Source organism: Nomascus leucogenys, chromosome 4, assembly GCF_006542625.1.
Source record: "Nomascus leucogenys isolate Asia chromosome 4, Asia_NLE_v1, whole genome shotgun sequence".
Taxonomy (NCBI): Eukaryota; Metazoa; Chordata; class Mammalia; order Primates; family Hylobatidae; genus Nomascus; species Nomascus leucogenys.
Window position 1 is genome coordinate 54,622,277 of NC_044384.1, and position 26,353 is coordinate 54,648,629.

General features: G+C 35.1%; 1 protein-coding gene across 5 annotated transcripts in view; it reads left to right on the forward strand.

Moving 5' to 3' along the window:
- ZNF521 (zinc finger protein 521) overlaps positions 1 to 26,353 on the forward strand; it is a 290,706-nt gene that overhangs the window by 147,130 nt on the left and 117,223 nt on the right. For all 5 annotated transcript variants that reach the window (XM_003261988.2, XM_030810630.1, XM_012506409.2 and 2 more), the window contains one exon: positions 9,769 to 9,853. In XM_003261988.2, the coding sequence (XP_003262036.1) occupies positions 9,769 to 9,853 (85 nt within the window). The remainder of the gene's footprint in view (positions 1 to 9,768; positions 9,854 to 26,353) is intronic.

Here is a 26,353-nt window from a genome sequence, read left to right on the forward strand (position 1 = left end):
GATGGATTTAGAATGACTCATTAGATTGTCCATTCAACAGTCAGTAAACAAAATGTATTGACTGCCTACTCTGTGGACAACACTATGGGAGATTTTATTCAGGTAGATTTTTTATGGCATAGAAATAAAAAGCAACTGAACCCATAACATTAAATGAGATGATCTAGATGAAGATACCTTATTTGGAAGATCTCAGTGGACTGTGTAGGGAGGGACATGAGTTGGTCCCTTGGAAGAGACTCCAAAATGTGAATGAGGAGAGTAAGCCTAATAAAGCATCTCTCTCCGTGGGAAACTTCGGCACAGTTTTTTCGGTGTTTAATGTGAGACATCAATGAGTTCAAGTGTGTAGAAAGACAAATTTTGAAGAAAATTTGTTAGGAGACAATTTTGAACTTAAAAAAGATTACTTTTTGTTCTTTATTAATTTTAAACTTAAAGTAAACATTATTCTTAGAAATAAAGTGACTCTTTATTCATAAACTTCAAGGTAGTAAATTCCTTCCATGAGACGTGTTTGGTATGATCCATGGAAATGACTCCATCTTTAACACTGAGTTTTGTTTTTAATGCATACTTGTCAGATTCTTCTGAAGACTCCACTCAATTATTTCCTGGTTTTTGACTATTGGGGATACCTTTGAAAATAAAATATTTTAATACTATTTTATCTAATATTTAAAGGGAATTCAATAAAACATTTTAAAAATGGCTCAATTTTTTTACTCAATTATAAACGTAGTAGTAGCTTAAATTTATATCTTCATGGAGTTTAGGGTTTTATTTGTTAAAATAAATGCATTAGATCATTCTTGCATTGCTATAAGGAAATACTTGAGACTGGGTAATTTATAAAGAAATGTGGCTTAATTGGCTCACAGTTCTGCAGCGCTAGCACCTGCTCCACTTCTTGGGAAGCCTCACGGAGCTTTTACTCTTGCAAAAGGGAAAGCAGGAGCAAGCATCTTCCATGGGAAGAACGGGAGCAATAGAGAGTGGCGGCGAGGTGCCACATACTTTTAAGTGACCACGTCTCGTGAGAACTCACTCACTGTCGCAGAGACAGCACCAAACTTTGAGAGATCTACCTCCATGACCCAAATACCTCCCACCAGGGGCCACTTTCAGCATCGGGAATCACAATTCAACATGAGCTTTGGATGTGTCAATAAATATACTTAATATACTTAAATAAATATTTTTTCTCCCTGGTACTATAAAAATTGCAACTCAGTCATTTAAAACAAGTATCTATAGGTTTTTTCTTTTCTCTTCCTTTTCTTGTCTAGTTAGTTGGCCAGAAGCAATCTTCTTTAACCCTGGCTCTATTCTGAATTGTCTTTCTATTTCCCACCAACTGTAAGCAACTGGGCTGGCATGTAGTAGATGGGATCTCACTCAGTCTGTCCCCCAGGCTGGAGTGCAATGGCATGGTCACAGCTCACTGCAGCCTCAAACTCCTGAGCTCAAGTGATCCTCCTGACTCAGTCTCCCAAGTAGCTAGAAATACAGGCACAAACCACTACACCTAATTTTTAAATATTTTGTGGAGATGGGGTCTTGCTACCTTGCCCAGACTAGTCTTGAACTCCTGGATTCAAGTGATCCTCTCACCTCTGCCTCCCAAAATGCTGGGGTTATAGGCATGAGCCACCACACCAGGCCTTCTAACAGTTTCAAACTCAAGAAAATTATTCCCATTTTAGACCTCACATCAAGTCCTATCTCTCCCAGTGAGTTTTTTCTAGCTCTTCCAGACCACATTAATCTGTCACTCTCTGACATGTTCTGTCTTCTCTTTGCAATACACCAAAATAGGCACTTGGTTCTGAACTGCTTTGCCGTGTCATTTAGGCAAAATACTTAAAACACTTTAATTTTTGTGTGTTTTATTTCCCCAATTATATTGTAATGCCTTGAGTTTAGGGATCACAGTTAATATCTCTTGGTTGTTGAGGTGTTGCCGTGTGCCAGGCATGATGTAAAGTGTTATATGGTTTCTTATCAGGACATTAACCACCACTGTAAGACAATAGCATCCTTTTAACTATCACAAGAATACAAATTAGAATATTGATACATTTGTTTTTCAATGAATTATTTGGGCTTCTCATCATTAGTGGCTTTCATTACATTTCAATAACCATTTTTTTCCTCTTTCTTCAGTGACATTTTCATACAAATTCAGAATCACTTAGAAAATGACTAGGCTAAATTAATAGAATGTCTGAGTTACTGAGCATTTGTGGAAAGCTGCTGGCTTATTACTTTCACTCACAGGTAGTATCCATTTGCTTGCCAGCAAAATACTGGCGCTACTGCTCTTAAATATATATTGCATTTGTGATTAATATATTCGTTCTTGGGATGGTAATGTATATTGCTATAGTCCTTGAAAACAGCTTTTTCCTCCTAGCTAGCTTAAACCTTTTTACACGTTCTTAACTGCTTCTCCCTTCCCATTCACCCAACCTTGTCACCAACTTGTGATTTTATTTGTGTTATTAGTCGTCTCTTGGTATCCATGGGGGATTGGTTCCATGATGCCCTGCGGATGCTGAAGTCCTTTATAAAAACATGTACATGCTCTCATATACTTTAAATGATCTCAAGATTACTTGTGATACTGAATATAAGTGCTATGTAAATAGCTGTCATAATGTATTGGTTTTTTATTTGATTATTCTTATGGTATTGTAGTATTATTTTTTATTTTTTCAAATTTTTCAACCAGAGGTTGATTGCAGATGGAAAATCCACAAATATGGAGGGCCAACTAATTTTTAAAGCTATATTTAATAAACATTTGTTTAAGCCTTGTTAATTGTCATGAAATTTAAATTAGTGGATTCGAATTGAAAGAAATTTTAATGTGGTTCCAAAGTCCACTTAAAAGGGTGAAAACTACTCACCTTTGACAACAGACAGTTTATATCATATTTTATTCCATCCCCATAATAACCTGTCAAATAAAGAGTAATACAGGCAGTAAATAGTACCTTTAGTAAATAAGTAAGCATTAAAAATTACTGTGTAGTGCAGCTGTGCTACATGGTAGGCATGGTACCAAGCATTTTTATATAATTCTCACTTACTTTTCATATCACCTCTAAGATATAGGTTTTATTGTTTTTTCATTTGCAGAGAAGGAAACTCGGTCATTTAATGATTTGTCACACAACTAACTATATAGCAAGTTAGTATTACAGAAAGAAAATCTAAAGATTCTTTCCTACTAAGACTGCTGGATATATTTGGAATGAATACCTTATAGCATCATTGTACAATATCCTGTTTTCAGGGTTGTGACCAAATCTGACACTGGTCCTTCCTTAAAAGCCTTGAAATAGAGGGAGCTGAGAGCTATGGGACACAGCTGGAAAAATGGCTCTGTAACTTTGGCTTTGATGTTCCAAACATATAGCAATGATTGATAAAATATAAAGATAGAAAAACAAATGGACTTAGTCAAGTCCAAAACAGTTCTTCATCTTTGAGATCCAGAAACCAAATGAGAAAACCACATGGTTATTAAGGCTAAAGCCAGGGGTCTGCTGAACATTTTCCAGCAATAGAAAGTGGTAATTATGATTTAATCCCTATGGGACAAATCCAGATCCACTATTTGAAGCAGGCCCTGGGAGGAAATTTCTTGTTCACAGCAAGAGACTGGGGAAAAGTAATTCTGTTGGCCACTACCAGGAACTAGGATTTTTACCTGGAGCATTGAAGGAGTAGGAAGAAAGACACAGTTTTGTGACATAAAACTGAATTACCCATGTGTTGCCTCTGTGATTTACCTTGCAATGTCTCTCTATCCCTGCAGCACAGCAGATAGGCAGCAAATGCCCCTCTGAGACCCAGCTCTGGTACAGTAGCCTGGGATGCCCTAGTAGAACCAATGGCCAAACTACTGGAAAGGGAGAAATGAGCACATAGAAAAAAAAATCACTACAAATGGGCTTTCAACCAAGATTCCAAAGTATGTGAATGAATCAAACACTAGTAAAGCAGGAAAAAAAAAGAAACTAATTATTTTGAACAGTCTGACAAAGACTTTGAAATAAGCATGTTTAGAAGCTCAGAAAGATAAATGAAGTTATGATTTCCACTGAAAAGAGTGACAAATTATGAAGCAAATCCAAGCAGAAGTAAAACAAAAGCACTTGAATGTTTAAAACTAGAAATGTTGGAAATGAAAAATAGTCATTTTAAATAAAAGCTTTGCTAGATAAGATAAACTCTAGACTGATCAGCTGTGAAGACAGAATCAGTGTTTTCTAAGAGTACAGAGAAGATGATCTAGATTAAAACATAAGAAGACAAATAGATTCTTAAAATATGAATGAGTTAAAATACATGGAGGATAGACTGAGAGGCTCCAATCTGTGTCTAATAAGGATTCTGATAGAAGTGAATGGAGAGTGTCTTAAATAGACTTAATAACTGAGTGATTTTAATCACTGAAAATTTTAAGAATTGAGGACATAAGTGAGATCTCAAATTGAAATTATTATTTTTGTATTGAGCAAGACAAATACATGTAAATGTACAGTTTAAAACATGGCAAAAAAAAAAAAAAGAAAACTGCAGAACATTGAGGACAAAGGGAAAATCTTGAAATAGACTAAGGGAATAAAGAGCCAATTCTATCCTATGAATCTTAGTCAAGAGTCTGGGACTGGGAGCCTAAGGCTAACGTGGCTACAGACAGTTCCTTCGCTCTCATAAGTTACTTTTCCTACCATTCCTGGCATTGTCAAAGACCAAAGCACTACTTAATTATATGGAAAACCTCCTTTTGAAATGTACCTAAAATGTAATTGTAAATTTACCTGCAAATGATCAGAATATAAACTGTGTTAAAATCCAGTGTGTGAAAGACAGTAGAATCCTGGCTTGGTTATAGCTGTATGACTTTAGCCAAGTCACTTAATTAGTCTATAAATGAGGATAATAATCCCTCCTTTATCTACTCCTACAGGACTGTTTCAAGGGATTTTTTTTTTTTGCATACAAGTTCTTTATAGACTAAAGTATGAAACAGTTTATAAAATTATTATTTTATTATACAAATGAATGTGAGCTATGGTTCCTGACTTCTTAGAGTTTATATATTAGATTTATGTAAAAAAAAAAAAAAAACTTCACAGACAAATACCAAAATGTTTGCAAAGCTACTTAAAACAACTAAGCACAAGTTATTTTTGGTGCATATCAAGTGTAGGAGTCTAAAGTGAATAGCGGAGGTGGGGTTAATCAGGTTAGGTTGAGCTTCTAAAAACTACATGTTATGAATTATCCTATTTATTTTTTCCAGTTTTTATTATGAAAATGTCACGTATACACCTAGAGTTTGTGATGTTTAACATGTAGCCATTTACTTATATATGACTATATATGTTGTTTTCGAAAATTTTGAAAGTAAATTGCAAATATTTCATCCCTAAATACTCAGAATGCATCTCCAACCAAAAAGAATGTTTGCCTACATGACCCCAATACCATTATCACATCTAAAAAAGGTAACAGTAACGTCCCGATAGCATCTAATAATCAGCTGAGAGTCAGATTGATATCTAAATTATTCTCAGTTGCCTCAAAAGCCTTCTTATAGCTGTTTCTGCTCCCTCCCCCCCAAATCAGGATCCACACATTACATTTACTCAAGTCTTTTTCAGTCTCTTTCATCTCTTCACTTTTTTTTCCCATGACAATAGGCCATTTCTTTTGAAGAATATTCTGGATTTGAGGGTTTTTTTCCCCCTCATAGTAATAGTTGTTCCTCTTTTCAAAGACAACAGGCCATTTCTCTGAAAGAATATTCTGGATTTGCATTTTTTTCTCATAGTAATATTTGTTCCCCTATCCTTGTATTTACTGAAAACTGGATTGTTAGGCCTAAAGACTTAATTAGATTCAAGTATACATTTTAGATAAGATACTATATTGGTGATGTATACTTCATATTGCAACTCATTGAGAGGTACACAATGCCATGTCATTTCCATTCTTAGTGATATTAAGCTAAATAGTCTGGTTAGAGTAACTACCATCAGCTAAATGTATTGTAAAGATATATCTTTTGCTTTGCAATGATCAAAGGATGAAATTTGAGTGTCTCAGAATAACCTGTCTTCTACTAGTTTCAGCATCCATTAATGATTATCCTGAACCATTTTATTTGGCATTGCAAAATGGTGAATATCTAATTTTGTCATCCCTTCTGCTGTCATTCTTCTATAAAGAAAAGCTTTCACTCATCAAATAGGCACGACCTACACTTCCTCCTTAAAAAAGCAAGGTGCTTCTGACCCTTTCATTGCCAATTTTCAGTAAAAGAAATTGATGTAATAGTTACCTTGCATGGTAACAACTTAATTTTTTTTCTTTTCTGTTTTTGAGGATTACTATGCACTGATTTTTTTTTAATCCATTCAGTATTTTGGTAAAAGAAATCAAAGCAGTTTGATTTCTACAAAGTATAAGTTTTAATAATTATTATTTTAAATTACTTTTTAAAATTTGGTAAGACTAAATGTGAAGTCTGAGTCCTATTGGATGGAATGGAGGGGAATAGGGTTAATCAGAATATTTTTTTAAAACTATATATTATTAAGCATCTCTAATCATTTTTTTAATTTATGAGATGTTCTTTTTAAAAAGTCTCTGAGTACCTTAACCAGAGTGTAACTGAAAACAAGAATGTCAAAAAGGCACATTTAAATTGTTCTCAAAATCAATCAAAAATAATGAGGTGCTAGGAAAAAGTTGTATCCTTGATAATTACATCTATCAGTATCAGAAAACAAAAGAGAACAATCAGGAAATGACAATCCCACTCCCAAGTAGCACATTTAAAAAGGCTAATGAAAAAAAAAGTCTCTTTTAAAAATGTACTAAATTAGCATTTCAAGTAAATTGACAACTTAAGCGTTGATAAAGGCCAATCTGGGGCCCAAACAATGGAAGTTCTGTTTCTACTTTTATCTGCTTTTAAAAGAAATTATCTCACTTGACTTTTTTTGTTGTCTTTTATATAAATGTAAGTAATCGTCCTAAGGGAGGTGACAATCCTCATGCACTCTGCAAGGGTCAGATCATACCTGGAGTATGGCGCTTCATCTGGGGTTCTATTTCTTAAAACATTGACCTGGAGATAGGTAAGCAGGAAGGGAGGTAATTCCAAGTATTTCTTACATTGTGCCTCTATGTTCAGTCTGAAAAGGGGCTAATGTAATTGCCATATTAGACAATGGATCCAACCTCTTCTTTGTGGCACCAGAGCTTAGAGTTAGGGCCAATGGGTGAAAGCGGCACAAAAGCAGATTTGGGTCTAGAATTAGGAAGAATTCTATCATAATTTTAGCCATACAGAGGTGGAATAAATTTACCTCCAAGGGAATGAGTTCCCCAAGGCTGACACCGTTCAGAGGTTATAATCCCTTTACTTAAAGATGGTGTACAGGTGTGCAGGGATCTCTCAAATATTTTGCGAAGAATCTATAATTATAATGGGAGATGCTTTAAAGGTCATTTAACATCACCGTTTTGAAAATTGAGGGTAAAAATGAATTTTACATCATGGCTTTAAAAAGAAAACCCTTAACACATCCCAATTTGCATATCATTGCTTCGTATTTGGGAAATGCGAAAATATGGCGAAGTAGAGTTCAAGCTTCAGTATTTTAAAATCATGGTTCATTGTTTTTGATCACAGTCAATTCTTATCTAGCCATAAATTTAGGAGCTTATAGATAAGAATATGGCTTTGTTAATAAAAAATATAACATAGCATTTTAGACACTGTTTTATGAGTGGAGAGAATTAATGTTTGAGTTATCAGTAGTGGCAAAAGCATTTTCATTCAATGATAAAAGAAAACTTGTATGTGTCAGTTCATTTTGAAGATAGTAGTAAGTGCTGGCATTTTATTATTTTGGCTTTTCAAGTGATTTTATTCTTTATTATTAGACTAGGAAAAAAAAAGCCCTAGTATATTCTGCCAACATATTCATCAGTCATCATTTTTGGAGACAGTTTTCGACATATTGTATGTTTTACTGTGCTAACAAGAGAAAAGACTAGCCATTAAGTTTATGTTTCTTTGTTTTTCAACAAGATCACATATCAGGAATAATGCTAGAAGTATGCTAATAAACAATATATAATGTAGGTCATCAGGGAGTAAGAAATATTTTCTAACTAGTTCTAAAGGGAAATATTGTTAAAAAAGGGATAGGTGTTATTTACGTAACACATGTTGCTCTATATGTCACCATCAAAAGCATCTTATAAACAGCTCAGTGTAGTAAATCTTCCTTGGTGATTGTCAGGGTGTTTGAAGTCCGTGTTAGATTTAGATTCAGCACATTCAGTTCGCAATATGCCTAATGTACAAAGACGGTCAGATGATTTAGACAGCTTCCAATGGAAATATGCCTGTACTTCTGTAGTTTACAAGGAATATTGTCCACTGTTGCAGAAGAAAATATTATGTTAAATTACAATAATTAGGAAAAATTTATATTAATGGCATTTATAATTTTAAATCTTGAATTATGCTAAATGTTTGTGATTAACTTTGATTTTGTTAAGTTCTAAAGAACTTCAGTTCCTTAAAATTGATTGTAATTTACAGGCTGGTATTTCCTTATTAATACCATTAGTAAAACAATTTTATATGACTTCAAATGAAACGATAATTCTGTAAAAAATGCTTATAAGAAAATGTCATTTATGTGATTTTACAAATGTAATTTTCTCATGTTTGGGAAATTTTAAAAATGGATTATTTTCATAATGGTTTATTTTGTCTTCCAACATGGTTTTTAATTACAAATATTAAGTTTCATCAAAAAGGAATTTATGTAAGTATGTGTTCTGGAAAACACAACTAATACTCTATTTATTGAGTTCATCTAATAGGTACTGGGACTCAATAATAAAGATGTAAAATTATAATGGCTGCTTTATGATTCAGAAATCAGAGCGCCTACTAGCATTTAGAATCAAAGGAACGTATTTCTCTTCCCAGCTGTACGGCACCATGACATCAGGCAAATCTTTCTATTTCTCTGGACCTCAGTTTCTTCATTTATGCTATAAGAATTATAGTAAAAAATCTTGCTCTATCTACTTCACAGGACTGTTATGTAAAATGATAAAATAGTGTTAGAATGTTCATTATGATATTATTTCCTTATAGGATGAGGTACATATTTAAATACTAATGCTTAGCAACTTCTAAAACATCATTTAAATTGTAGACTTTAGCTGAAAACTCTCTCTCTAAATATTTTAGCTAGAATCCGTGAATCTTAACTTATTAGCCATATTACTAATGGATATCTAGAAGCAACACCCCAGTTATGTTGGTCAGAATGAAATTGTGCCTGATCTTCAAAGACATTGGTTTCCGAAACTCTGTATTTTTTTTTAATACTCATGTTTTTTTAAACTGTATTTCTGTAATACTTCTGGTTTTAAAAACCTTCTGTTTTTGAGTTTAGGGATCTTTAAAAATATATTATGCCATAATTATGTGCTTCTGTTTCTTCTAAATGTCTGCAAATGAAAATATATTGTTGGGATCAAGCCATAAGGTCTAAGTAAGGAATTCGTGGAACTTGGGCCAAGCGGCCCTGTAGTTTAGTTTGTTTCTTAGCAACATAGGTAAGACCAGCATTTCAGAAAAATGTTTTTTAAACAAAGAAACAATTAAAAGTCCATGTGTCTAAGTAACTCTGTTTATACTTGTTTTCTCAGAAGAAGACCTATCAATGCATCAAGTGTCAGATGGTTTTCTACAATGAATGGGATATTCAGGTTCATGTTGCAAATCACATGATTGGTGAGTGACACTCTAAACCTTATTACAGATAGATGTTTTCTTCTACTTGTGTGTATCACCATTAAACAGAGTTAAAGATGAATTAATTGTTCAACCATCAATGTTTTCCTCGGCATGATTGATTTTTTAAAATTTCTGTTATTAGTCCTGATAAGGTATTAGCACATTTTATTTTCTGCAAGGGCTAGTTTAGACTTCTGCAGAGGATTATATATCTACTGCCAGTGAAAACACAGGTGATTAACAAATTAAACTTCTAATCATTTTTGCATTATTGAAAACTAACAGGAATGGTTAATGAACTGGATGTTAGCTTTCCATAGAGTTTTAGACAGGTTTTAATTTCAGAAGTTATTATGGTAATGGCACTGCTGTGTGTTGCTTAAGCATCTTTGTATCAAAATCTAAAGTAGTGAGTTTTTGTGATAGGGAAACATAAATAATTTAAATAGCCATAAAATAGTTTTATATGTATGGTTTCAACAGCCTGGAAATAATCATGATCATAAAGATCATGTAAAGAATTCAGTAATCATTTTTTATTCCCCACCAAATTTTCCATAGACTTTTATAAAAGTGGTTTGGGGAAAGATTTCTGAAGTTACTCCAGGCCATTGTTTTTGGGATTTTGCATTTATCACATGGGCTAAAACCAAAAGGATTTTTTTTAACGTATTCATATTGTCCCATTATTTCTTAATTCCTCACGGATTACTGCCTATGTTTTTTAATTTGGTAAGCACTTAGTAATAACACTAAGCGTTTTACCACCCAATTAAACTTTATCAAGCAGATCATTTTTCTACTAGTACAATGACAATTGCTATTACTTTATGCTATTTTTGTCACTCATTTATGTTTTTTATACTATGAATTTTTTATTTCATACTCACTTCGTGGTATTTCATAATACCTTAAATAATTATAATATTTAAAAAGTCAAATTAACCTCATACTCTCCTACTATAAAACTCTGTAAGACAGGAAAGAAAATTCAACATTTTAGACTATGAACTTGTTTTCAGGGGGGAATAAGTTTTATTGTATACTAATTAGAAATATTCTAAGAATGCTTAGTGGAAGGTTGTTCCCCTGTCATTTCTGATCATTAAAGCTATAACAAAACTTCCATTTTTCTTATATAAATTAATGAAGATAAATTCAAAAGCATGTTGGAAAATTGATAATTTTTCAATAGGATGTGCTTTATAGTTTTCAAATGATAGGTCTTTCGGGGGCTTGTTGCTTATAAATGACTAAGAGCTTATTTGTGCAAAACGGAACTTATACATAACAGCTAAAATATTGATCAATTCATCTCTGTATTTTCCAGATTTAAGTATTAATATTATTAGTGATTTCTCATATATTAAATAGTATATCCTTCAATGTGACAATAGCGTTGACAACTTTAGCGAGTGATTAGAAGATAATGGCAACATGTAGGAGAGATTCAAATGTTTCCTTGCAATTCCCTTCTGTTTGAGATTGTAAAAAATACCTTACATAAACTTTTAAAACAGCTTTTTAGAGGAGAGGAGCAGCTTAGAAAAAATGAATTCCTGCCAAATGATAAATGTTAATATTTCCTGTCTCTTTATTTCTCGAGTAGACTGTGTTGGTGTCAGTCATTCATGATTCTACCTCATGCTGCACTTTTAGATAGGCTTGAATGAAAGCAGTTCTTAGAAGTTTGCAGTTTATGGGAAATTCAGTGAAATTTTGCGGTCATGCTTATCATTAGTTCTATTCAATGTAAACTTATTTTTGTTTCTGGATTTATCATTTATCCCAGTACATAGATGAACATGTTGAATATATTTTCACCACAGTGTTAATACTCTTTTGCACATTTAGAATTTCAATTGAATGTTCAGCATAACAGGACTTTTTGATTTTCCAATTTTAGTATCATTTTGCCTATAAACATTAATCAGTTTGTTTTGTCTTCTTTTTAAATTGCTTTATATCATTCCTATTTGTATTTATTTTATATTCCTTGCATCATTAGTGCTTTCCCAAGGCTTTTTCCCTTCTACCTTATAGTGGATTAATAAGACACTTACCTCTTGGGACCTGAGCATTTAACAATTCACCTTTCATCACAGAAGCACATTCCATTCCTTTTCACAGAGGGTCTAGTTATTTAATATTCATGCCATCTTTAATAATAAAAATATGTAATTCTCTTGCACTTGAGGCCTAAACAAATGAGTAGCATCCATTTAATTGTTTTATTTGTTGACCATGCATCCAAGTCCTTACACCCCATTCGTGCTGTTAGTATCTAGAGAGAATGGAAAAACCAAGGGAGTCACAAAGGCTAAGATACCCCTTTTTAGAATTCCAATGTGCTATTTAGTCTTTCAAATGAGGCAGGCTGCATTATTTTGTTAGCTAAAATACCTCCATTGAGGGTAGGTATTTTTAGGCTGTGTATCTGTGTGTGTTTTTTTGTCTAATCAAAAAATAATCTCAACTAGACATTTAATAGAGGAATGGGGATTAGGGACTATCTGAAAAGCCTCTTACTCCTTTTGTTAAGAGGGTATATAGTGTTTTCGCAGATTTTGTTTTACATTTCAATCAATGTAGAGGAAGGATTATGTCACCTGATGGAAAACAAGATCTACAGACGACCCAATGAGGTGTAACTTTAAATTCCTTCTTTACTCAAGTCATTTGCATTTGCTTCTATGGCACCTATGTTTGTGTGCTATCTCAGTGTCAAGCAACTGCCACGCATCTTTCTGGATGTGCTGGTCTCAGGCTGTTGGCCAGGGACACTTGTGAAAGGGAAATCATCAATGTTTCTATCAGGTACATACCAGAGGTGCTCTTCTTAAGTGCAGTTTTGCAGCAAGGTGTGGACACATGGTCTGAGTTGCAAGAATAATTACTCAATAAAAATGCACTAGGGAATTGACTTATGTCTATTAAGGAAAAAAAGAAAACCTCCCTCTTCACCACATTTTGAGAGTTTCAGTATGAAATCAGACTAGTGACTATTCAGGGGTTTCTTTTCTTCTTTACACACACACAAAAAGAGCTACAAAACATTTTAACAGCTTTCCTGGGGAAAAGATTTCCCTCTTTTAAGATCTGTGCCAATGAGAAAATTTTTCCTCTCTTCCTTTGTTCATTTCACATAGTTTATGTTGGCTTTTGACCTGAGAATACAACAAGATACCAGTGTATATTAGGTGCTTTAATTTCCTATTCACCCTTCTCTTTTCTATCAGCATAGTAAATATTTATTGTTATTTTCCTCTTTGAGCTGTCTGTTATTATTATTATTCTTTGGTATGGATTAGCACAAATAGAGATGAAACAAGAGAATTTAAATGTGTTTAACCCAGCAAAGGGATTGCCTCATATAAAATTATGAGGCTCAACAGCGTAGAGTAAATTTGTAAGTGCTCTGAATAAAGGGCTGTTAGGCATGAGATAATATAAAGAGATGACATTGCCAAGAACTATTTATGAGAAGCTTAATTTTTTCACTCTGATAATTCTTGACCAATAATTACCAGCCTCTAATTATCTATTTTAGTTAGAAAGAAATTTCGATCACTATGGAGGTTGGCATTGCAACTAGCGCATAAATCCCCAAAGAGACAAATGTGTTCCAAACAGCCACAAACAACTGTCTCATGAAACATAGTGAGCAAATTGCGAGCGGCTGGTGGTAGACAACCAGCAGTACACTCACCATCGAAGGCCAGTCAGCTTGACAAAGGAATGATCAAAGGGGAGAAATACCATTATCCTTGGAATTGATTACTATAGTTATGGACTTTGGAGGACAAGTAGTCAGGATATAGCTATGGCCATTTCCAGGCCTCCCTTTCAAAGTTCATGGATGGAGAAAATGAATGGAATAGGTACAAGCCATTTACATAAGGATTATTTATAAAAATATCCTTAGAAATGGTTACTTAATGCATTTTATTTTTTTCGTCTGACTAGAAAGACCAGTGTTGTAATGGCAAAATTGTGTCTAAGTGTCAGAATACCCCGTTTTGTAAAAGAGGAAAATCCAGAAATAGTCACTAATAAACGTGTCCTTGACAGATCAAGTGTAATATTAAAGCATTTTGAAGAAACAAATATGTTTATCTCTTAGAAAAGCAGAACTAGAATTTGGGATTGTAAAGGATAGCTAATAAGAAAATACTGGTGCAAAAATACTGACTTTTCATTTATATCTCTAATAAATACTCAATATTTTATAGATAATCACGGTTTTCAAAAAACCAGGAAAAGATTAAGCTCTCTCCAGCATATGTAGGAAGATACATACTCTATGTGTTGTGTTACACGTGATATATGTCACTGATGTCAAGGCGTAAAGAATGAGTAAATCCGTTCTTAACAGTGTGGTGAAATTTTAGTCTGTTCTTGTGGCAGGTGGCATTCATACATCCTGCAATTTGTTTGGTGCCCAAGGTCACAAATGGCATTCTTTTCCTTTCATTTCTTTAGTGGGTGGTGTACTATGTGACTAATCTGCATTATCGTTTTGCGACTTTCAGTATCACCTCTGAAGCATTTCAGCTTGAGTGCACTTGCTTTAGAAAAGACTAAAACCAGTATTTTGAGGTTCATAGTAGTTTAGGATTTTATGTCCTAAGGGAAAATATCCAAATATATGGATCTTTGCATAGGAAGAGAAAGGTCCATGTCGCCCTTTAAACTCTTGCTTTCACTGACTGGTTTCAAAAGAATGAATAGAAATGGATCAACAATAATGCCTATATGTGTGGGTATACATATGTGTTTATATATCCTAAGAAGCTCAAAATCATTGAGATTTTTTGGAACCTTGATTTACGTTCATTCTAAATGAGAAGATGACTGAACCCTTTTTTTTAAAAAAACATCTTTATTTGATTGCTTACAAAATTCAGAGAATTAAGAAACAAGCATTTGATGTTAAATATGATAAAACACTGGCTTATTTCATCAAGAGCTGGATTAAAAAAGATGAAATCTGGGCAGTTTAATGGTAACAGAAAGCTACCCTCATGTGGGCAATGCTGGCTTATTTGAAAAGCCCATAAAGGGTTTCTACATGGACCATACAAAAGGGATACTTTCTCTTTAATAGCCATCTGTACAGGAGAGATGAGAAGTGGGCCAGGTCATCTCTCCTCAGCTGTCATGGTATTAACGTAGGTAATGGAGCAAGCTGGGCATTCTGCTGGGTGTTGTTTTTCATAGATGTTCATCGATTTACACAGATAATTCTATTTATTTCTTAGAGTTGGTCCAAGTGAACCAGGCAGAATAACAAACACCAAAGCATTTCAAATGACTTTATCTTTGTTTAGAACATAACTTTTGTCTAAAAAATGGTGTCACACCTACTGTGCAGATGGCTGCATGATTTGTAAACCAGCCAAAACATTTAAACAAATGTGTGATCTGGGGATAGATTAAATAAAGGATAAAATGGAGTGTGGGCCACAAATTCTAATAATCAGATGATTTTAAGTTGTGTGCAGTGTGGAGTGATGGTCACAGAGATAGCAGGGAACGCTTGCCAATGACAGCAAGGTGCCTTATAGATCTCAGGATGGAGCCTGTGGCCTGGTAGGCCTCAGTTTGAGAACCGCACATTTGCTGTACAGCTGGCAGCTCTGTATGGGGACATCAGATAAAACTTATGTAAAATGAAGTGTTATTGCTTAGTATGAAATTGTTCAGAGAGGGAATTTGCAGACAGTAACTGAAAACAGAATTCATGGTACCAATGAAGCAGACTGTAAATATGAAGAGGGTTTAATTATCTGCACAATTTAGCAAAAATTCAAGATGTATTTAGAAAGGACATACGCGGACATAAATATAGCATAGCTGTACTGCTTACCAAGTGCAAAGAGGGGGCCACAGGAACTTACCAAGGCTCCATGTGATCAGCCTTCCTAAAAACAAAGACAATTTAAAAGAAACTCGAAGAAAAATGAGTTTTTGGAGGAAGGCAGAGTTTTTAAGAGCTCATCATGATTCTTTGGATTCTCATTTCTTAAGGAACTTGGGATAAAATCTTCAGGTCTGTCACTCAATTTCAGGGTTAAGCTATTAAAAGACAAATCATGTGTTTTAGCTTGTGTCTAGCAGCTTTGATTTACAAGAATAGAAAATACTGGCAGTTAGTGTACTTTTTAATTTATAAACCCCAAAGATAGCGTGCTAGACATTTCTTATGATGTTAATTTTCTGTGAGGCTGAGGATTGTGGCTGAGGCCACAGATCGAAGATTCAGTGTCTTATTACTCTTTAGAACACACTGCCCCTAAAGGGGCCTCAAAAAAATTCAAGGAGAATTACTGGATGCCAGCCTGTCTTCCTAGGCTCAGCACAGAGACGCTAGGAAGAGAGGCCCTACCAGTTGGATACGGCCATGTGACTGGCTGACATACAATGGCAGGGCTTCTGGATCTCATTTTGTCCTCACCTTTGACTTCCGGTAGAATGTACCACTAATGTATCGGTTTTTCACTCACTCTTTGATTGTTCATTATCAGATGTGGGTGTCTGTTTCTGAATGAAGGTTGCAAAGCATTTCCAAATGGAGGGCACTGAAAGTCATCAGTAATACCTAAAAAGATATAGATCCCTGCACACTCATGCTTGCCCATGCACACACATGCATCGTGACCTATTTCCACAGAATCCGTTCACACACATCAAAGGAAAAGGTCTCTGATGACCTATTTCCATAGGTTATTTCCTAGTTTCAGGGCCATTAATAGCAGTAAACAAAGGAAAGGGAGCCAATATGGAGAGTGGGTGTTGAACTTCAGCTGCTCATATTGTTGCATTTGGTGAGCTGATGGGGTTTCGTAGGTCACCTTTAGAATTATGCCTATGACAGCAGTAGCTACCTGCCAAGATTGCAAGGTATCTCACAGCTCTCAGGATGGCGCCTGTGGCCCGGTAGGCCTCAGTTGGAGGGGTACACATTTGCTGTACAGCTGGCAGCTCTGTATGGGGCAGCCGTGTGGGCTGTTAGGGAGCTGGAAAGGAGACAAGCATGAAATTTCTTCTAACCCCAACTCTGTTTTTCTGTACTGTTGGCTGCTTCTCAGTTCCTTGACAAAAAAACCAATCAGGCACCCTTTAATCCGCCTGTGATTACCACTGGTATAAAAAGAGAAGCATAATGAGGAAAAATGCCTCGTTTTGTTGCCTTCAAAAGCCAACAAATTGGAGTTAACTTGACAGGAAGTGGCTTAATAATTAGATTATTTATTTATTCCTGACACATATCCCCCTGTTACTAGTCTCAGGAGACCCTGTAGATGGTACGATTTTCAAGCTGCCATTACTTCGCTGTCTTCTGTGAACAAAGAAGCTACTGTCTATCAGTCAATTAAATGCAGTCTTTAAGCAGAGGCTGCTAAGTCCTCAATGGAGAGAGCCCTGGGACATTGTGGCTGATGATTCCTTTCTCTGTACTGTACATCACACTCTCAACTGCAGTCCCCACAGAGACGGAATAAAGTCATGCATTAAAATATCACTTGTTGATTTGTTTGCTAATGAAGAGCCATTGAAATGTTTGTGTATTTCTATGGCAAAATTGTAGATAAAAGGGCCTGCTTGCCAGCATATTTTAAGTCCATCTGCTGTGAGTGCTTATTTAAGAGTTATTAAAATTAAAGTCAACAAACAACAGAATTAAAAAAAAAACTCTGAGGTAACAAGCGTTTTCTTACTATTTTCATCAAATTAAGTGAATCAAGGCAGGAGAAATAGAGAAATTGTATCATTTAAGTTCACGCTTACATTGCGTTAATTCAGACACCTTGTTTTCTCTGACATAAAAATGTAAGTCTTCGTCAGAGTTTTGGGGAACTGCATCTTTTAAGTATGAAAAGAGATTACAGTCTCTTCACACTTTAAGAAAATAATGTTCTTTAGGAAAATAATGTTCTTAGAAATTTTACTTTTTTTCTTTAAGATGAATGGCATTTTTCTAGCGGTTTATCTAACTTAGCGAGCACTTGTACAAGTTTTTCCACAGAGCACAGTGAGGCTTTTTAAACCAAACTAATAAAACGCCTGTGAGACGTACATATCAGATGCAATCTTGCAGCCACATGGAACGTACAGAAGTATGACTTTTCTTCTCCATTTGTTCCTCTTTATGTTTTCTTCTTCTTTTTCTTTCTTTTTTTTTTTTTAGCATTACTTTATTTCCATTTAAGTAAGTGGTGGGTGACATTTCTACTAGACAAGGTTTTTATCTCTTAATTCATCGACCTAGTACCATGGAGTGTTCACTGTGTATAAAGCATGTCTTCACTGGAGTTCTCTGGGCTTCCATTAATTGGCTTTATATTTTAAGAGTACATCTGTTATTGAGCTGAAGGTCTAGAGGTGGAAGACTTGGATAATATTCTGACAGCTCTCTGATGAAATATTTAGCTATGGCTCTGTTATTTAAAGGGATAAATTTGGAATATTAAACAGAGGCCACTGAACTTTGAAAAGAGTTCCTTCTTTTCATCAGACTTTGTAAAGAGTAAGTAAGGCTTTAACTATAGTTTTCATGATTACCTGACAACAGGCTGTAAAGAATTAATTCAAGCCATCATCAGATGGCTGTATTTCTTATTTCTACCCTGTTATTCCAAGTCATTTTGTTAGAAAAATCTTAGATACTCGGAGGTGTTCTATAATAGAAATGAATCTGAAACCCTTTCATTAATTGGTGATTAATATATTTCAGGATTAGTTTAAGCAGGGCTCTACCTCCTGCCCAGTCAAGTATGTTCTGGTTAATATCCAATTATCTGCACCTTCGTAGTTATTATGTCTTAATATTTCGGATATGATAACCAGAAACTTGAGAGTAATGCTAATGAGAAGCATAGAGCAAGAATTAACCAATGACATACTCAGTGATCCTTGGTGAGGAGAGAATCTCTTTTTTTCCCCATAACACATTGCCTCGGCATCTTTTGAGCACTGAGTGAAAAGTAAGACTTTCAATTACATCAGACAAAAATTAGAAAAATCAGTCGTTCTCTCTTTTCAGTCATATTAACCTGAATTTACAGTGTTACGCTTACCTAAAAACATTATTTCAGTTCATTTTATGAGGGATAAAAATAGAAAATGGAGAGCCTGTTTATATTTTCCAAACAGGAAACATCATATTCTTTATCTTTTCCTTTTATCACAGCCACAAGTTGTTACACTCTCAAAGGATGTTTTAATCCAGATTAATTTGGGATCCCTTTAATATTTCACTAAGGAAACACTTTTTCCTGCTACCTTTTCTTCCGTTTCTCCCCAGATTTAGCACCATGCTGCATTCAGGTTTCACCTCTATTTATTTATTTATTTATTTTACATGTCAATTCACTTTTGAACAATCAGACTTAGCTCCCATAACAGTGCCTGTTAGGATGGGATGCACTGCTTCTAACCATGTAGCTTTAAATGGTGACTTTGTGCATTGCCCCTTTATATGCTGTATTGTAATGAAGCAACATCAGTAAATTGCAGTGAAGGGTGATTGTTGCACAGGGATGACAACTACACCTTGGGGTCCATTTGCACCAGATTATTCTTTTTATTGTTATTATTACTTGCCATCTTCTTTACTCTCTTGCTGCCGAACTTACTGTTGGCCACCGGTGCAACACAGAGGGCATCTTGAGGAACACTGCAGACGTCATTTTTTTCTCTTATGCACATACCAATCACCATTCAATTCCAAAACCAGAGACCCTGGGTGGTTTTGCAGTTCTTTATCGACGCCTCTTTACTTTGTTGACTTCATTTATAATGTCTCTCCTCTTCATCTTCTTAAAAGAACAAATTTACTGTAAATAAAAGTGACACATTTCACCCATTTTGTATAGATGTTATAAATCTGTAGTCAAAATGAACAACTGTTGCCCATCCTAATTTGTCCCTTTCCCCAAAGAGGTTTAATAATTCATTTTAAAATAGAGGTCTAGATGGGATTACTTCTTAAAGAAAAGATTTGTATTTTCAATATCTTTTTAGGTTTCCTTAAGACATAGATAAAGTCATTATGAATATTGTATACACTAGTTGTTTTCTTTACAAAATAGCCTGTTTCTTGCCCCTGGTCTACTGTTTATACCCAGTAACTAATAGCAAAATAATGTGGATTGAAGTCAGAGATTCTGCGCTGTTATTGAACAGAATTGTGAACAAGCTTTTAACCAAGGGATAATTAGATGTGTATTTAGGGGCACTATTACTCCTTTTGTTGTCATAATTTTAGTACCTGTGTCCATTTTTTTTTCAAATTGTTAGTGCAGCTGTTGTTTTGTTTTTCTCTCTCTGAGGCTGGGCTATTGCACAGCATTCGAACTAAAATCTAGGATTAGAACTGACACACCTTCAATAGAACTATCAAGTCTTTTAAAACTGCTTGGCCGGTGACGCCAGTCCCACGCTATTCAACCACACACACTTCCGATTGTGGACCAAAGAGCATTGATTTTTAGCTGTCATTTCTAGTGCACATACTGTAGAATTGAAATTTAAACCTTAATCCACTCAGTAATGCAATTAATTTTTAATGTGCAGTAATACTAATTGAAATAGCCTGAATTTAGTAAGTCACCACAAGACATTTTCAAAAGCAAGAGTCTCCACTGAGAACTGGGAGGACAGATAATCATTGTTACAGTGTTTACAGAATAAATGTGAACTCTGCAGATCTCCAGTAGAAAGGGGGTTTTCTTTAAATTAGTCTATATTATATCTCTTCAAGAAGAGAAATACATCGTCAAAGAGAATTCCTACTTTCTATCTACTGTAACAGGTTAAAATATGCTATTAACTTATTTAAAAGGCATAATTGTAGTTAGAAATATCTTAATGTATACAAAATAATATTCACCCATTTTTTTTTAAAAAAAATGCAATTATGAGTAGGTGCAAATGAAGTCACCTGCCAACAATGTCACGGTCAGGCAAGAGTCTCAGTGGGTAATCTCCTTATATAATTATGTTTTTTGAGATATTATTTCCAGATTCAATGAATATATGTGCTGTATCAGCTGTCTATAAATCTGTTGCCTTGTTTTGATGTATTTTTGGTGAACCAAAAAATATACCCTCCCCTGTCTATTTCAAAGCTATGTTCCTTTAGCTTTTACATATTATTTCAAAATGGCCTTTTAAATGTTTTGTGAAGCTCTTTTTTTCCCTAGCCATAGTAAAGCAAATTTTGAACAGTGAAATCAAATAGGTTTTCAGTCATTTCTACACTAAAAAGGTTCTCTAACCACATTTATCTGCTAGTAAATGAGGACTTTTTAAAATGCATCAGTTCTGCTGATGAATGGGCTTGCAGAGTGTTTCAAATGAGCACCAGCATTAAGTTGAAGAAGGCAAACCCTGTATATCATGCTTTCATGGCTCTCACATTATACTATTTAATACGCTGATAGCACTGTTAAATATTTAGTAAAGGTTCCCTTATAACCCTACCATCTATTCGAATGGGATTTTAAGACTTTTTTGCAGCGCATAAGTAAAAATGATGCTGGAGAACTGGAGGCGGTTGTAGCGTGGCTTATTTTCTAAATGAAGTGTAGGGTAACATGGTACAAATGAGTTCAGCAGATTCACACCTACTGAATACCTCAACCAATTTACATTCTTTGGATTAAAAGTTCAAACTGGCTTTCATTTTGTCACTAAGTCAAAGTGCTGTTAGCATTAATTACATAGAGTACTAACTTGACATTATAGCATGTTAGTAAGAAGACCTTAATTGTGATTATTTTAAGCTGTCCTAACATCACTTGAGCTTTATAATAAATATTTACATTTTTTTTAACTGAGTAGGGGAAGGGGAAGAAAGAGAGATGAGGGCATATCGATTTATAGTCCATTCATAGCATATTATCAAATCAAATTGGGGTATAGTATATTGAATCTTTTCAGCCTTTAATTTGGGTATGCTGGAGCAAATAATGAGTATTAGACAGATATTGTTGTACACATGGATATGATGCATAATAGATCACCTTTATCAGTTTTTCTTATAATATTTGATAGTTATTACCCAAATAACAGTAATTATTCTTTTAATCTGGAGTGAAAATTGGTATCTAGGAGCCTTAGGCAAAAATATTGCCAGTAAATATGATGCTGACTTCATTACTGTCATCGCGTTGGTAGGTTTGAATTCACATTTAAACCTTTCCATGCTTATCAGTATTATTAGTTTTGAAGGTGTAAAGGTAAAGACTGGTCGTTTGTTCAGATTTATATGAAATGTATGTTTGATTCTTCTAGAAGCCTATTTGCTAGACTCTAATTTTCATCCTATTTTATATGCAGCCAGTGACCACAGTATTCATTCAAACTGCACAGAGACACATCTCATCTGTAAAACACGGCTTGCTGATCTTATTTGCTACTTGTATTCTCATAAGAAGAAACATAGGTTTCATTATGATGCAGTGGAAGTACATTTTGTTTTGAGATTACGTATATCACATATATGTTCATACCAAGAATTTTATAATAAAGAATGAATAAAGGAGATAGCTTTAAGTATACATGAAGGAGAAGGGACGGGAAGCAAAATGGGCGTCACATATAGCTGTGTTTAATATGCAATGCTTGATGTATGTTGACCTCAGGTTACAAGAGTAGAAAATCCCATTTTCCAGCTTGTTTCAAATATAGTAAAAATGCTGCTTCAGTTGCTTTATGCTACTCACATTGGGGAAGGTGCTTATACTGTGATAATTATCATCAAGGAATATTAATGCGTTCAGCATTTGTAACCCAAAAACTCATTATAGCTTAAGCTGTGCATCATCTGTGAAGAGAGAACTTTGCCAGAATTTGCTCTTCACAGGGGTTGCCTCCTGCTTGCTGCGGAGTGGTCAGAGTACTGCAAGAGGTCACTTAGGCTATTTTTGAAAGCTGAAGTTTTGCAATTTTTGAATCACTACCTTCTGTCCAAAGAGCATATCATTCTTGCCTCAAAATGTCCTTCTTCTAATTGAATGCATGGTAAAATGCAAAATATAATAATAATAATAATAAATAAATAAATAAATAAGAGGTAACTGTATCTCATTATGTAGAATTCAAGAAGGTCAGCACATGTATTCCATATCAAGATAATTGAAGTATTGGTGTCTTCTCTTCTGTCATGGAGCAAATGGATTCATTTACACCAGTTTCCTTAATGCAGGTGCCCTTGGGTTTCATAGAGAAATGCCCACTGGGGCTCCACATTACAGCCCTCTGGCTGGAAATTGTGTAAATAAGACTGCAGGGTCAGCCTTCCTTTTTCGGTACCAGTGTCTATAATTAGTCTGTGATGACAGTCCTTTATATGAGCCTAAAACTGTTCCTGGGATCATTCCTCATACATCTAAGACATCTGTCTAATGCATAGGTAGATATTTTTGCATGTATGTTTAAAATCATTCTCTAGGGAGATATTGACTTGATGGGAACTAGAATCTCTGGGTGTATTAAGAATCCTATAACTTCATCTGATCAAAATAGCTGGTTAGGCAGCTCCATTATAAATTATAGGTGGTTAGTTTCCTAAGAACATTGTGTCCTCACCTGTAGTGGGGCAGCTTGTTGAAAGGGAGCTGTGTGCCTGTGATGTTTTTACGTGATTAAATCCCATTATTTTTCCCCAACTGATCCATTGCTTGTCATTTCCCATAAGTAACATTGCTCCATGCTGCATGTTATGGTTTGTGTGGGCCAGGCAGAGAGCACTAATACTCAGTTCTATCAGGCTGTCTGGTATTGCAGGACTGCTATGTTTCTGAGGTCAAATTGTGAACCTGGCCTTGTTCCTGGGAGGACTAAAAAAATATGTTTCATAACTTCCCATAGACCTAAGAGAAGAGGAAGAAGGAAAAACACGAAGCCCATAGGCTCAGTTTAGATGAGCTGAAAGGTTGGAATTTATCAAGCAGGAAAGCTGACCGTTGTGTGGGAGGTTTCCTTACTGTGAGGGATCACTGCCGTGGGTGCAGAATCAGTCCTAGCTGAGGCCTTTGGGGGATAGGGTAATCATTCAAATAGCCCAGCAGGCACAGACACGCAAGCTGATAATCTGGAGTAAACCTGCTGAAATAGGAATTTACTTACCTGTTAAAATCACTTACATGAAGGAATACTGATAGAATGAGTACCATGAATTCAGGGCAGATACTGTAGGCTGCTTCACTGAAAGTAATTTAATTTGTGCTGTTGTTGTTGTTGTTGTTGTTGTTGTTTTGAATGGGGCAGGACCTTTATTTTATGCAGCAGAGCACTAATGCCACAAAATGGATGGATTTCCTGAACCAGAGACAGATTCTCAATCGTTTTGGGCTGGAATGCTGGCAGTATGATGGAGAAATACAGTAGCAGCAGATCTTCTGTAAGGATGTAAACTTAATAATCTTTATGAATTTTGAGTAACTCATAACTCCACTTCCTCACCCAAAGAAGCATTATGAAAAGATTGCTTCTAAATCCTTCAGACATTCTCTGCACTTATGATAGATGCCATCCTCTTTACCTTGAGGCATTGGAAAGAAATGTGGGTTTTTTTCTTTTTTCTTTTTTTTTTTTTTTGCAAGAGATAAAAACATATCCTTTAGAAGGAGCAAATTGTATTTTCATGTTTTAAGTTCACTATTTGCACTTGATGTGGTGAGATACAAATGTGAAGAATTGCTTTTGACATTATTTCTGTGTCTCCTGTATCCCAGAACCACTGCATTATTATGCTGAAATGTGCCATCACATGGGGTAAATGTGATGTTGGAAACCTGGAAATAGTATGTATAATATTGCATTCTATGTCCAGGGTGCTTAGGATAATTGTAACTTCTTTAGTCACTAAAACAATTTAACTTACCTTATTAAGGATACATTATCTTATAAGGATACATTGGCTAAAACTACATGTGCATGTGCCTTTTAAGAAAAAATTATAATCTTCCAAGTGTTGTGGGTTTGTTTAGGGGCAAAAAAGGGCTTTCATTTCTAAATGAAAAAGTTATTTTAACTTTCTCTAAAAGTCTGTTTTACATCATCTACACCTGGAACTAACACATACTATGTTATAAAGTAAACTTTAAAGTACATACATCAAAGGTCTTAACTTGCATGACTGATTTCAGAATTCTAGTTCAGATTTTCTGTCAGTAACTATGGTTTTCTATTTTTATGGTCCTTTTTTAAAATAAATTTTTGTCATCTTCTTTGTGTATTTAAATGTGTGCGTGTGCATGTGTGTGTGTCACATGCGTACATCTGTGTGGACGTGTACCCGCCGTCAGTCTCTTCCACCACACACTCACTGTCGCAGCGCTCCCTGCCTTGTGTTTAGCGTGTTTCTAACAGCTTAGGGAGATGGTACAAAAGTGAAATGAAAACTGTGTAGCTTATATTGCAGTCTGATATTTGAAAGACAGATATTTGAAAAGGATGTTTTTTGGCTTGTCTCCTTTTAGATGTAATTGCTGCTTCATTAGGACTTAGAAGAGTTTCCTGTGGTTAAATTTAATCAAATAGCTCAGAATAACAAACTTGTACACTCAAAATTCCAGGACAGTTCTCTATAAGAAGCATGGTTTTCCTAAGTTTAAAACAAACACATATACACACATGCACACACGTAAACACACACACATCACTACCACCACCACCACCAACTAGTTTGTAAAATGCTGTGAGTGCCTTCTCAAACCTAACTCCCTATTGGTAGTGATTTAATAAATGATCATGTATAGAAGTATAAGTCGTAAGAGCGAAACCCCATCTCTACTAAAAATACAAAAATTAGCCAGATGTGGTGGCGCCTGTAATCCTAGCTACTCTGGAGGCTGAGGCAGGAGAATTGCTTGAACCTGGGAGGCAGAGGTTGCAGTGAGCCGAGATCACACCACTGCACGCTCCAGCCTGGGGGATAGAGGGAAATTCCATCCCTGCCACCACCAAAAAAAAAAAAAAAAAAAAAAAAAGAAAGAAAGAGAAGAAAAGAAAAGAAAAGAAAGAAAGAAGAAAAAGAAGTGTAAGTCATAAGAAATCCAGAAATACATTTCAAAGGGTTTGGGGTTTGTTTGGTTTTGCATTTGAGCAGGTGTCAAGCATTGATTCTCCTGAGCCATGATATGAGGTTGTTATCATTACTTTTGTTATACAGATGAGGAAACTGAGGCATGAGCAGAACAGAGCTAGTGTGCATTAGTATACAGAGAGGAACTCACACTTCTTGAATCTGTCTACATCACTTTCAGCTGGTGCAGTATTCATCTCTTCACACATGCACAAGTTGCTCACTGTGGGAGCCTGTGCTGAGGTGTTCTTAGCAATTGCTTTGCTATCATTGCATCAAAGCCTGATGTTGATGTCATTTTCTAGGCAATAAAACTTATCCTTGGTTCAGATAAAATTTGATCTTTCCATTAAAAGATTTTTCCATTGTATCTTTCCATTATAGGTAAAGACTTAGCCTAA